This window comes from Prinia subflava, chromosome 1, assembly GCF_021018805.1.
Source record: "Prinia subflava isolate CZ2003 ecotype Zambia chromosome 1, Cam_Psub_1.2, whole genome shotgun sequence".
In the NCBI taxonomy this organism is placed as follows: domain Eukaryota; kingdom Metazoa; phylum Chordata; class Aves; order Passeriformes; family Cisticolidae; genus Prinia; species Prinia subflava.
This window is the reverse complement of record NC_086247.1, coordinates 106,757,475-106,771,915: the sequence shown is the minus strand read 5'-3', so window position 1 is coordinate 106,771,915 and position 14,441 is coordinate 106,757,475. Positions and strand designations below refer to the sequence as shown.

Genomic DNA, 14,441 nt, shown 5'->3' with positions numbered 1-14,441 from the left:
GGCACAGATCCCTCTGCAGCCCCAGGGTGCTCAAACGTGCTCCCTCATCATCTCACCATGTTAAACGTAGTCTCCCATGCTATTTGTGGGAGCCTGCTGTTTTTTCACCTACCCTTGTGCAAGATAATCATCACAGAGGCAGACAGAGTCAGGAAGAAAAACCTTGGGTCCCATTAGGCATTAGCAGCAAGGGACAACCCCAGCAGCAGGTCTGTATTTAAAACAAACAGCCAAACAGCAAAAAACCTCACCCCCACTCCCTCTATACACACCACCTTCCCCCCTGCCCCCCATTTGTTAAACTGCAAGATTTGTGTTTTTCTATGTTTGTCACTTTTGAGGTGTTACCTTTCCCTGCTCTCCCTGTGTTTCTCTAAGCATCTGGCTATGCTTAGAACAATCAGAAAACAGTTAATCACAGCCCTTAACCTCAGGCTGTTGACAGCTGGGACAGTGGGGACCACCACAGCCCTCACAGGGAACACAGGCATGCGTGGGTACTTCCCCATCCTCACTGTTACTCACTCTGTCAGCCAGCAAATGCCAAAGGAGAAACGGGCTGTGGTGTGAATGGTGATGAGTGTGCCCTTTGAGCAGTAGAACTGGAGACTAAGGTGAGGGATGGGGAGGGCTGGCAGCTGATGGGGAGTGCTCCCTCCCAGGTACCAGGTACCATTAGCACAGCTCAGCTGCTTTTCTTTTTTTCTTCTTTTTTTAGTCCAACTCTTCTGTTTCATGCCCACCTCTTAGGGCAGAATAGATTTATGAGTAAGGCTGGTTTGGATAGGTTTGCAAATACAATTTTGACGTACAGATTTGGTGGCCCAAGTGGTTTTGTCCTGTTCTTTTTCTTAACTAACTCACACCTGTGTCTGTCACTAAGCACTTCAGTTACATGCATTCGTGGTCCACTCTTAGATATGTAAGTGTTCCATAAAACTTCACTATGGGCCATAATATGTGGGATCTTATCTCAAGAACAAAGAGGATGAGTTTGTGGCCTAAAAGGAAGGGAGAAGGGAATTATTTAATGTTGCTCTAATTGGTTTGGGATCGGGTGGTTTTTGCATGGGCTACGTATAGTAGCGTCTTTGAGTCTAGCTGAAGCAAGATTTGGTATAGCTGTATGCTAAAGGAGTCAGAAAAGCAAGAGAAGTCAAATGGCATTTCTCAATGTTAACTTCAGGCTTATGCACTGGCTGATAGAAAGCATGAGGCTTTTAGAAAAACTCATCCTCGAGCAAAGGTATGTAATTGAGCTTTTGCAGGGTACCGTCGTGAGGCCAAGTGTTCGCTCAAACACTTCACTGAGTCTCTAATTGCTGAACCTAAAGCTTCACAATTTCCTCACTTTGTCCTCTTCCCCTTTTCCTCAAAATTACCAGGTTCTGCACTGAATGGAAGCCGCAGCTCTACGTTGCTCAGCTCAGCAGAAATAGCTCCCTGTGTTCATTGATGCTCTGCTCTGGGGACCCTCTCTATTACAGTGGCAGCCAGGTGACCTGTGTCTGTAATGGCTGCAGTTCTAGTTCTGTGCAGGGGTGGTCCAGAAACTGACTGTAACTCTAAAAACCTTTCTACCCCTAAAGCATCCTTCAAGCTGGTTTTGAAGGAAGCAGCTTCTCCTCCTCAGGTGAAGACCTGAGATGCATTCTGCATGGATGGATCTGTGATCTGCCTTGTGGCAGTCTCAGACTATCCCATCTGCCTTGCTGCAGAGCCATGCGTTCACTGGTTTGCAGGCAGATCACCCTGTAGCAGTTCTTAGGAAAGCCCCAACATTCTCCATGGCAAGGGCGGGTAGTATTTTGTGGGCAACATGAATTCAAGCTGGGAAGTGAAGCTCAGTGCAGATTAGCCACGGTCATGATGGCTCATGGTGAACAGGAATGCACCAGCAGCCAGTAAGGGACCTATCTGCAAGTTTGCAGCATTGCAAAAGACTGCCCAAAAGACTTAAATTACTCCTGGGTTTGTGGGATTAGAAAGAGAAACCCAATGCCACTTGTTTTTGAGTAGGAAGACTTTGAGGAAAGGATTGCAATGATACCCTGAGGCATAGAAATGTGCTGTAGCTACAGGCATTTGCTCAGCACTGTGACTAATCTTCTGGAAACCTAAAGGAATTCCCTTAGTGGAGAATGCTGTGCATCACCCATGGCAAAAAAGAGGGAGTCATGTGTTTCCTTGACAGCACATCATGTTTGCATATTTTCAGTGCTGGAGGAGAGTCCTTCATCCTGATCACTGCATGTTTTCAAGTATTTTGAGTGTGCCTGGGGTGCCAGGATATTAATTTCAATAGCTTTGTTTAAATAGATCACGTAAGTAATTCAGTCAGTGAGTATTTTTAATAGAGTTTCAGATTCAAGCAGAGCCATTTTCAGTATAGCTACTCATATTACAACTTTCTTAACCAGTATATTTTAAAGCTGGTAGGTTAGAGCAGGCTCTCCAGGAGCCTTAAGTTTTCTTTGGGAAATAAGATTTTTCTATGACTTTATTCATGAGTTAGTGTTTGCACAACATGGGTGAGGATGAAAGAAATAATGCCAGGGATATATATCTAAACATAGTTCTTAAGTGTTGTATTGTAGGCTGCAAGAGCTTGGGCTTCAGCATTGGCTTTTGGTAACTATTTGCATTTCATTTGAGATTTTTTTTTAATTGGAGACTTCCTCCCCATCCCATCCCTGCACCCAGTTACTGACTGTATTCCCATTTACTTTGAAATCCTTGGTGAACAAAAAAGCTACAAACTTCAAATGAAGTTATGAGCTGCTCTCAGGGGTTGTAAGATTGCTGATGTAGTGCCTAAATAAGCAGCCTGATTTCTTTTTGAAGCATCAAATGCCCAAAGCAGCAGCCTTGAAAGAAGCTGCCTTTCCAAGCTGACATTGCATCAAGTAGCACATACTAATGTTGCCTGGAACTGCTGAAAGAAATAGCATTAAATAACTGGTTATCAAGAGCAATTTTCCAAGTAGTGGGCTGTAATCCAATGGACGGAGACAGAATCTGTGATGGTGCTTTAAGGAAAGAAGGATCTTGCAGCTACTTGTATAAAGACTGGTAACGACTGTTCACAGATTGCTTTTGACCAAGAAAATAATACCTGAGGTATTTTCAGGTGCCACCTGAGGAGAAAAGAGTAAAGTACTGGGCAAACATTGATCTCTTAATTTGTAACAGCAGAGGAAGTCTTTTTCTCTTCAGGAATCAAATCGATGTTGCTGCAAATCATGTAGCAACTTTGAATTGAGATTTGATTCTGAACCTGCATATGCAGTATCTCTGCAAGATGTAAACACCTTGTATGGGTTCTTCACTTCTGAACAAGGGTACAGCATCTCCATAATATAATGAAATAAAGTAAAATGATTCCTGCTTCCTGTTACTTTCTTCTGTGTGACTGGATACTTTATTTTAAATAAATACATACCACTTGAAAAAGTTCTCTTGAGGCTTTACAGTTGTAAATGGGAAGATTTTTACAGTGAGATCATGATTTTTAATGAAAGTAATACTTGCTTTTGGGGCACTCTACATCTTTCTTCTGCAGCTATTGAGTGTCAGATAACTCACAAATAGTGTTCTAGAAATATATCAGTTGGTAGAAGCATCCGCAGCCTTGACTAACTTTGATTAAGTAATCAAAAAGTCTAGCTTCAAAAAGATAAAGACAGAAGTAATTTGCTTGCCCCCAAGCCATGTACATACAGACTTGGAGCCACCTTTGCAGCAGCCCAGGTGGCTGTGAGCACCCTGAATGCATCCACGTGTGTGTTAGTCTACTTCCCTCTCACCTGTCCGTGTTTTTCTCAAGTGCACTACAACAGAGGTGAGTCATCCAAAATGAAGGGGTGGCTCCTCAGTTCAGAGACAGGTCTTGACTGTGGCTGCGCTGCTCCTGCCTGGGTTATTGGACTTTGTTCTCCAAGGTGCATCAGCTGAGTCTTCTGAGTTGGACACAGCACTGCAGTGTTTTCTTAAATGGAGCTGCCTTCCTTGCTTGCTGCCCAGTCCATCTTTGTTTTGCATGCTGCCTGAATTACAAGGAAAATGATGTTTGAAAATACCTTGTATTGGTTTTGTACTTTCCCTAGTTGCCTTCCAGTTCAGCTGAATGTGTATGTGTGCAGCCAAGTGCGTTCACCAGAGAGTAACACCAAATCACGTGTCCCCTGCTACCACAGTGGCTGGGCTTTAATGGAATACCTTTTTCATTTTCCTGATTATCCCATTGTTTTCTGAACCGTTTCCACCCTCTTTCTCTTAGTAGTAATAGTCTCTGCAGACTAGAAATGTATTGTCTGTGGCTATTTTATAATTCATTGGATATAGGCTTTTTATGATACCTTGAAGACTCTGAAAGCTAGAAGTCCATTAAAGTGAAAGCACATTGGTGTTTAGGGATTAGGCTGTGAATACCTGCAGTGGAAAGCCAGAGAAGGACAGGACTGGAACTATGCTTTGCCAGCTGCTGCTGCAGGATGCATGTACATAATTAGCATATAAGGTGCCAGTGGATGCTCAAGAATTATGCCATATTGCTCTGAGGTTTTGAAAGGCTAATAAAACTCTTTGTATTATATCCTTTGGCAGACTTCTCTGTTGACTACTCACACCTTCTTGAATATGAGCTGTTAACTCCGCTGGCTTTTTACTGTGTCTGTGTGCAGGGTGGTGAGAGTAATTTAAACAATATTTATATGCATCACTTGATTCTCCTATTGCCATTCAAGTGTTTTTGTATCCTTGGGTAAAGGAAATTATCCCCTGGAGTCTAAGGATAATATAATAAGTGGCTGGGTTTAAGGCTGGGTAAGAGAAGTGAGCCTGTGGAGTTGGCAGTGCAGGTGTAGAATCCTGCCTGAGTAACTCTCGTAACATTGTTGAAGTGAATGAAAATTCAGTGTGCAGGATTTAGCCTCTAGAGGTAAACTTAGAAAAGATTCAGTAAGCGAAGAAATTTAAGATTGATTAGCAAAGGGCATTACAAGAATAATAACTGTGGATTATCTTTCTACCATATTTTTAAACAGTGATGCACATTTCTCTCATCTCTCCCTCAAATTTCTTGAGCTGGGTTGTCTTAATTACTGCACCTCATACATAATGTAAATCCCTGGGAATGGCTTTTTGGGACTCATAGAAGGCTGTTGACACTGAGGAACAAAGTTGACTATAACTGATAGAAATGTCTAGAATATTTTTCTGTGTTTGTAATCCAGAAGATCCTTTGGTGGTAATTTGGGATATTACAAAAGCAATGTTTGATGCAGTTTCTCTGTAAGGGGAATTCAGATACGCTTGTAATTTGGAAACCAAAAAATCTGCTTGTGATGGCTAATTCAAGGCAAACAGAGTGACATTGTCTCTCTTGCTTTATTTTGTTTCGTCATGAGCATTTACTGTATTTCTTTTGTCAAGAGAGAAGATAAAAAGGGAGCTTTAGTTCTGCTGTTTCTTCAATTTCTGTAATGCTTACAGGGGAGTGATTAATTCTCTTTTTCTTTCTGTTTTTCTTACAGTATCAAGCTTTTGGCTGTGCAGGAGCTGGCTGACAGAGAAGCATTGGAAAAGGTATTAAAAATACATCTAATGCAACTATTGTGACACATTTAAGCTCTTAAAGCCCTCTGTGTTAGTTGTGTTTCCTAACTTTATCGAATACCATGCTGCATAAAATAGGACATCTTTCTAGCTGCATAGTGCATGAAGGTGGAGGGTTGATGTTTTGTCTTGGCTGACCATGTGCTTTTGGTGTTTTCTGATTTTACAGTAAGCTTGGGGCAAGCAATGCCTAATAATAAGCAGTAACTAATAAAATCCAGTCTTGCCCTTCATCCAAGGGTATTGCAAGCACAGCAGGCTCAGGTCAGATACATGGAAGAAATTCTTTACTGTAAGGGTGAGAAGGCACTTGAGCAGGTGCCTCAGAGCTGTGGATGCCTCATTCCTGGAAGTGTTCAAGGGCAGGTTGGATGGAGCTCTGATCCATCTGGTCTGGTGAAAAGTGTGCAGGGGGATTGGAACCAGATGAATTTTAAAGGTCCCTTCCAACCCAAACTGTTCTATGATGGCCTTCTTCTGGATGGCCTTCTAATTTCTTACTACTTTATGGTTCTTCTGGCCTGGCATGTAGGACTGGATTCCCAGCACCCACACTGGGACCAGTGGTTTTCTGAAACCTTCACTTTCTACACTAACTCCTTCACCTGCAAGAGCAAGGAGCTAGCTGTGAGGCAGCATGAGAGACTTCTTAGGATGCAAAGAAAACAACTGGGTTCTGAGCCCTGATGGAAAAGCTGCTGTCTTAAGCAGGCTGGTCCTGAGCCAAGCAGCCCTTCTGTACCTATGAGTGGTGTGGCGAGGCTTGGGGAGGATGGAGCAGCCTTCCTCCTGCCGGGAACACATCCTTGTCTGAAGGAGGAGGTCCTGCACTTGAGACTGCTGTGTTCAACTGCTGGGTATTCCAGAAATAACGATTAAAACAGAAAACAGCAGCAGTGGGTGCTTCAGCCTTGTGCTTTGCCACTGACTGGGGCTGCATTTCACCAGAGGTCCTCCGTACACCCCAGTTAATTCACACGGGGCATCTCTTCACTGGTGTTGGTGAACTCTGATTTTGACATGAAGAGGTAGATTTTGGTAAAAGCCTGTGGCAGAGGACAATGCAGGAGACATTGTATTTTTTCACATGTAAACAAGACATGATTCTCAGTCTCTCATTATGCAACACAGATTGATACTGGCAAAATTTTCATGTTTGCAGCAGTCGGATTCTCTGGCCCCTCACACCCTGTACACTTCCCTCCTTTCCAACAGACCCGTATTTCCCTTTGGCATGATGCCTCCAAAAACGTGGCCTGGCAAGGTTAAGTGACTTCAGCCTGGTGGGAGAGGCAGTTTGAGGCATTGTCTGGAGCACTGCAGGAAGCTCTTCGGAAAGGCTCAGCCTCAGAAAAATGATCTTTCTAAATTGAGCTCTGAATCTTTCTAAATTGAGCTCTCTGAATATTTGGTATCTGCTTTCATACAATGCCAAGCTTAAAGAATTAAAAAGGCCAGTTTAGCCCTATGGAAAATAACAGGCTTGAATTATGCAAGTTCAAAGAAATTTGCTGTCTTTATTTTTTAAATACAGGAGGGGAAAGAAACCCACAGAACAGAGCAAAATCCCTTGTCCAGCCTGCTTGCAGAGTCAGGTTTTGAGAACACCGTGCTGAGTTTTGTATTCTTAGGTCATTATTTATCAGCATCATACTGCAGGAATAGAGACTATTATTAAATGATAATATTTTAATATTTATTCTAAGATGGGTTTTTCTGGTTTTCAAAGGGAAGTTGCCTTTAAAGTAGCTGTGGACATGGTAACTTAAAACTCTTTTTTTGTAGAACACTTTCCAGTCTGTCGTAGATGGTTTTGAACTTTGGAGACTTTCTTGTTTCTGAATTCTCTGCCCAGCTTTGAGAGTGTCCCTACATATTTTTGACACTTGCACGGAATCCCGGAGTGAGCAGAAGCCCCCTGCTGAATGGCAGCGTCCCCCTGAACAGACCTAGGGGCTGCAGATTAACTCTGTGAAATCAAACCACAATGAAGTTAAGTGCATGTGCAGCTAGTCTCTGAGAACCAGGGACCTGAGACAGTGTCATAAAATTATTCTGGCCATGAATAACACAGGCAGATTGTGAGGTGAGGCACATGAAGGCAGTGGACTGTTGGAGCAGGCTGGGAGCACTTGCTTGAACTGTTGGGGTCTTGCTTTCTGGAAAAGGATTTTGCACCATTCTAGCTAAGGTACTTAAATGTCTTTAAATGTTTCTCCCACCTTGGCTATTGAAAATGACCTGAACACAATGTGAGAAGCTTTGTGTTCTACAAAATCTCCGTTTCTTCGATTTCCTAAACCCCAACGTTTTGGCAAATTGGGCCTAAATGGCCCTTTAGGGTAAAGACCTTGCTCTTGGTGGCATTTATGCCTGGTGTTGCCAAAACAGAAGGGATGATTGGCAGGGTTTAATTACAGCCTGGCCTGGACTGGGACAAGCTTGACTGAGCCTTGGATGCTGCTCATGAGCTAGTTTGTTTTTCTGGGGTACCACAGGCTCCTGTTAGCACCACAGACAGGGTGCTGCTTGTGGAGCTGTGCCCCTGGCATCATGCTTACTGTTATTAGGAGGAATGGGAAAATAAAAATTTATTTTAGGGAACCAGGTCACATAAGAAGAACAAGAGCCTTTATTTGGAGAAAATTCTGGGTCAGAGGTGGGTTTGTTTGTGTTTGTTTTGGCCGTAGCCCGTCAGATCCATTCCAGCACAGGCTCCTCATGAGTTGTTGTGCAGGCAGCTTAAAACTAAGCCCATGCTTATCTGTATTTTGTCCTACCTTGAGCCTTCAAATCGATGTGTTTGCTCCCCCCTGCCCCCTTGCTGAGCTTGCCCTGCTGCTGTGAGATCCATTACTCACATGCTTTCCTTTCAGAAGTGCTGCTGGCATTTGCCAAGGGCAGGGAAGAACACAGATGGCGGGATGCCACGGGAGGGCTTCCAGTCATGCCAGCCTCACAAGGGTTCAAGGCCACTCAGGCTTTAGAAAGAAGTATCACAGGCATGCAGGCTTGTTGGTGCCAAGTCCTGTATGGAATATCTCTTCCTCTTCTAGAAGCACAGCTCTGGGAGACACTCCCAGCAACACTCTTGCCCCAGTGTGGTTTTGAGTACTTTACTTTATCTAATTTTGGCAAGTCCTTAATTGCAGAAGAAGAAGTCTACTTGGGAAATGTTAATTGTATTTTTTTGAGGAAGGAGAAAAAATAATTCTCCCAAGGAACATGCTGTTTTTTATAGTTTAAAAATAAATCTGTGTAAGTAATTAGGTTGAACTGCCTAGCCAGGTGACATTTCACATTGGTTACTGTTTTAGCATTTAAATTCACAGCCATTTTCCATAGGCAAACATGTATACCACAACAATTGTTCTCATTGGTGCTTGATGCCAGTAAGTTGTGCAGGAAGAGTCATCCATCTTGCAAGAAAAAAAAATTTCTTTGCATTCTAAGCATTTCTTCCTGAATTTTTTAGGTGTTAAGAGGGGCTCTTGAGCTCATTTCTCCCTCAGAGGTGGGTTATAGAGGAAAGTTAAATAATTTGTACAATTCAATAATCCCCTGACAGCTTTTCAAGAGGTAAGCCTGCTTTGTGAACAAGCAACAGTAACCCATTATTTCCCTATTTGTGTATTAAAACGTAAATGCAGCTGCTGTTACTCAAGATGACAAAGGGCTGTCCACTTGACTCCACAGACAGAGAAGTTTGTTTGCTTCTCATCTAGGAAATGCAAATCATGTGATTCTGATTGGCAGTTTGTAAAGTGTGGGATTCATCTGCAAAGTGATGATTGTTCTGCCTGAAGTTGGAAGAGATCTACTTAGAGTGTCATGAGACACACTAGGTGGGCTGAAGGACAATAGGAATTGGGGTGAGAATTTTGATTTTTTTTTTAGGAATGATGTTCTTGAAGTTGATGATAGCTTGCAGCTTGAAAGTCACTGTGAGTAACATCAGTTTCACTATTAAGGGCTGCCTGTAACAATGATGGCAAATTTATGTGAGCTGTGTCCAAGAGGTCAGTGAAAAGAAAGTGAAAAGAACAAAACAATTATCAGTAGGCTTGCACTGTCTGTATGGGGATTTTCACCTTCACTGGAAAAGTTTTGGAGGTCACAAATCAAGAGGGATTGAAAGTCTTTCACCTGGTGCCTCTAAAGCACAGAATCCATTCTCTGGACACAAGGACAAGGCAGCCACACACCTTCTCAATACAGGAAGGGATCTCTTCTGTCTGCTGGCCTAACCTTACTTGGTCATCCATTGGGAATTTCCGCTGGAGATGCTAGAATGAGAAAACTCTGATCAGCCTTCTCTTCCAGGTAGATTCCCCCCACCCCATCCAAAGAGCTATTTCTCTTTCTTCATATTTACCTTGTTGCATTAAATGGAAAACAGCTCTGTAGGCAAACAATCTCTACGATCTGTGCTCGTTTTTTGACTTTTGCCACCTCCTTCAGCAGTTCTAATGGCTGGAGTCGTCTTCCATGATGTGGAATCAGTTTCCTGGATTTCCTCACCCATAGGAAAGACCAGATGTCGATATCTGGGAAATACTTGCTAAATTCAGCTCCTTCCCATCACACAGAATTTTCACACTGTGTATGCGGAATGAGTGAAGCCCAACCGGGGTGATACTGACGAGATGGCATTATTCTACTAGAAGAAATTTAACATGCTTGCCATTGATCAGAAGTGGCTTTTGTGTGAGGGGAAATTCAATGACTACTGTTGCACAATTTTACAGGGTAAGATGTAGGAAAAGAGGCAAAAAGGAGTGCTTGTTTCTTTTTAGTAGGATCTCTCTGCTGGTGCAATTTCAGCTGCAGTCAAAAAGAGATTTGTAAAATGCTGAGCTGCCGTGTGTGTTCCCTGCCTTCTTTTTACACAGCACGTGGAGAATTTTAACTAAAAATTTGCTTTTGTTTTCTTGATCCAGTGTACTGTTTCCTCCAGATATTATCAGAACATAAAAAGTATGACGTCAATTGAGGTTCCAGAATTTCCAGTATGAAATGCATCTGCTGGAGGTTTTTATTTATCTTTTGTCTGCTTTTGAGTAGATTGAGCCAGATCAGTGTTTAATCATGATTAGGCCCATTGTAATCTCTGTTCTTTATAAAATCCCTCTCCGAGCAGAGCAGATTGTTTATTTGTGAAAGGTTATCCCTAGGAGCTTTTCAGTGTTTGAAAGAGAGGTGCTGTTTTTCATTTGCAGGGATAAGCATAGGCACATCGCATCTTGCTTGCATGGATGTAAATGTGGTTGTGTGTGCATCTGATGTGATTTTTTTTTTTTTAATGTAGTCCAGAAATGCAGTTAGTCTGGGACTTTGTGTGCATATTTTTAATTGCCATAATCCTTCTGTACAGTGTGAGCCCTATCTTGCCATCTTGCTTGGGGCTGTTGGTTAAAAAAGATCATAAGGCGATTTGCAATGAATGAATTAGTTGCTGTAAAGGAGTTATATTTACTGCCTGTTCTTAGACCTAGCCTTTCCAGAAAGCAGTTGACCCCTTTGAAAATGAAGTACATTTGGATGTCCTCTAGAGTCAGATAAGGAAACAGCAGCCTTGCTTTCAGAGATCAGGAAAAGGAGATGTCAACTTGGCCACTGACTCAGTCAGGACATTTGATCAGTTTCTTCCAGCCCTGTCACTGCCTCATTTTTCTGCTCCCTATTTCTAGAGAGGACAGCTGGAGTCAGGTCTCTGAGCTATGGGATGGACTTCTGCAGAGTTCATCAGCTGATGTAGGTCCTCCTGCCCTGTTCCTTCAAAGACACCATAGAGTCAATGATTGACCACTTAGAGTAAAAAGAGATTATTCCAAATCGTCCCACTGCTTTTGCTTTCATTCTTTTTCTCATCTTATTCCCTATTACTTTACCCTTTTGCTTTCCCACACCCTCTCTGTATTTCCCTCTTTCTCCCTTGTCTTGCTTGTTTACTTGAGTGCAGGTAATATTCAGGAATACAGTGTTAATTTTTTTTTAGACTTCACTCCATGGGGTCATGAAATCTCAGAGTGAAGGGAAGAATAGCTGTAATTGGAATGGAATAAATTTTTGGCTGAGTGGAGCTGCAAATGATGTTGCATTTCTTACTGAATGGGTAGCTTTTTTGGCGTTATTGTATCTACTAAATTGCCTTAGGAACACTGCAGCTATACTGTGTTTGCTTCTGGCCTTTCATATTTTCCTCCTTTCTGTCCTCTAGGAGGGATCTAGGTGTCTGGAAGTTTAAGGACAGGTATTGGTGGACCTTACAGTTCTGGCTAGGTCCATGATGGTTTCAGTAGCTCTCTGCAGGAAGACCTATGAGTACTTTTTCTTTCCAGGCCCCTCACCTGCAAACTATCATCACATGGCCAGCAGCATTGGAAGCACAGGCTTTCATCTACTAGCATTTCTGGTGTCTTTGATCTTGGCTGGATTTTCATCTCTGTAGTTGCATTGCCCATCTCTTTTCTGATGATCAGTGGACTTCAATAAACAAAACACTAGAAGCCGTGCTGTACACACCACAGGGAGCTACAGAGAACACAAATTCTCTTAAAGTGCTGTCCCTTATTAGGTGCCCTCTTCTTCCCTAGAGCACAGCTCTGCCTCTCTGAGCAGTGGAGGTATGGAGATTGCTCGTTCCAATGGCGTGGCAATTTTTGTAAATCATCTGATCTTATCCCTGAACATAAGTCAAACTCACCCTATAGTGAAGTGATTCTTCTATAGTGCACTTCCAGAGCAGGGAGAAACAGAAAATGTGTGTTTATAAGTGCTGGCAAGTGTTAAGATTTGGTTGTGGGTGGTAGAAGTAAAAGGGGGCTTAGTCCTTTTTCCTTGATTTCTTCTAGAAGATGGTAGAAGGCAAAGCAAGTTCAAAAAACAGGAACAGTTTTGAATAGTCAGAAATTTGAGCGAGACTGTTTTTTGATTTTGTTGCCTTGTTTCCCCTTTTTAATATATTGACATAGCAGCAAGGGTGTTTTAATGTCATCCCCAAAATTTTTTGATAGTCATGCATATGCTCTCTATGGGAAGCCAGAATCCATGGTATCTGTTGGAGCAGAACTTTGGTTAGGGTTGAGGGACAGTCCTGTAGATTCTGTGGAGGGCATGCTAATAAAGACAGACAGAAACCCATCTATTATTACTCACGGAAACTTATAAATAAAGAATGAGCTGTTTCAGAGAGGAATCAGTGTCAAATTGGGCTCTTTAAATTAAGGGCTAGCCATGTAAAAACAATAAAGAAAGGAGTATGAGATTTTCTATTTTTTTAAAGGTAAAATAACATGGCCTAGTGCTAGCAGCCTGGAAGAGATCCTCCAGATAATAAGCATTAAAAAAAAAGGTATTAGGAGGTGAGACAGGTTTAAATAACTTTACAGAAGGTGGCACAGTGTTCCGTAGGGTGGTGTAATCAATGCCTGAAGGAAGAATAAATATTTGAGGCTAGCAATGGTTGTGAGTCATATTAGATGTTTCTTTCTTCCTTATTTTTGTTTTACCATGGGAAAGAATGCTTGCTCTAAGCAGAGATGTAAATCAATTGGGGAAAGCAGTAATACTAACAGTAGGAAAGAAATCAAGCCACAAAACACCCAACTCACTATTACTGAAGTTTTATCATGAGGATGGAGGGAGACCTAAGCTTACATGTTTAAGCAGCTTTCCTTGATTAATAACATTTAAATGTTGTGATTTCCCTGTTCCCTTTCAGTTTTATTTGTTCCTTTGCATTACCACATTTTCCCCCCTCCTCTTTTCCCGTGGCTGAAGGTGGTATGCAGATGAGGAGATTCAGGCGATGGCAAATCAATACAGCTCAACGGTCAGTTTGTTTAGGGTGCTTTTAATCAGTGAAAAAGATACTGTTTCTTATCACTTTTGTATCTCATGTTTCATAAGATGATTTTCTGTTTGCTTTCTGCTTAAGGGCTAGGTTCTTATAAACTCATTGTCACCCCGTGCAGCCCTGGTAGCTTCTGGGTGAGTAACATTGTATTCACAGTGGTGTCATTTTACACCACACCGCAGAAATTGATTCCTGGCTTTCATGGGAAAATAACTGATCCAGGATTAAGCACAAAAACCCCCAAACTGTCATCCCCCCCACCCAAGAAAAAACAACTCCCCTTCCCAAACAAACAAACCCCAACAAAACCTCACAAAAACCCCACAACCAGCAAAAATCCAAAACTATAAAAAGATGTTCCCAGGAAGCCATTGACTCCTGGTTGCCCAGTACTGGATATCCAGTCCACATGAACATGTAGTTTAGGTCTCCAGACAATTGCTTCATGGATATTCATGATTTTTGTGATTCTGTGATTTTAGCACAACTACTCATTTGAGCTGGGTACTGTTTGATTACAACTTAGTGCAAGTATTTGAACTCAAATACTCAGTTTTAGTATATACCAGTTTGATAAAGATGATCTTCTCACAGTCATCAGCGCTTCTTTTTATTCCTTTTTATATCATGTCAGTGCCCCTGGCATGCCATTATAGCTGTTCATGATTATAGTGCCTACTTATGAAGTATAAAACACTGTCTTGAAAAGACTTCAAGAATAAATTTGTGACCATCCTTGTGACCTCTTGAGCCTTAATTTATGAATTATGTTTAAAATAAAAAAAAAAAAAGTCTTTAGGAGTATGAAAAGATGTAGTCAAGAAACATCTTCTGCCAAATGAATCTATCCCATGAAGTCCAAGGAAAAAGTTCAGCTTGTGAATGGAAACACGAAAAATTAAGAACTTACAAATTTTCTACATGGAGGCCTGGTAGATATGGCTGTCCTCTTCCACAGGAAAAGGGC

General features: G+C 42.0%; 1 protein-coding gene across 1 annotated transcript in view; it reads left to right on the top strand.

Moving 5' to 3' along the window:
• EEPD1 (endonuclease/exonuclease/phosphatase family domain containing 1) overlaps positions 1-14,441 on the top strand; it is a 62,333-nt gene that overhangs the window by 27,541 nt on the left and 20,351 nt on the right. Inside the window, exon 2 of the mRNA XM_063406597.1 lies at positions 5,535-5,586. Coding sequence (XP_063262667.1) covers positions 5,535-5,586 — 52 coding nt within the window. The remainder of the gene's footprint in view (positions 1-5,534; positions 5,587-14,441) is intronic.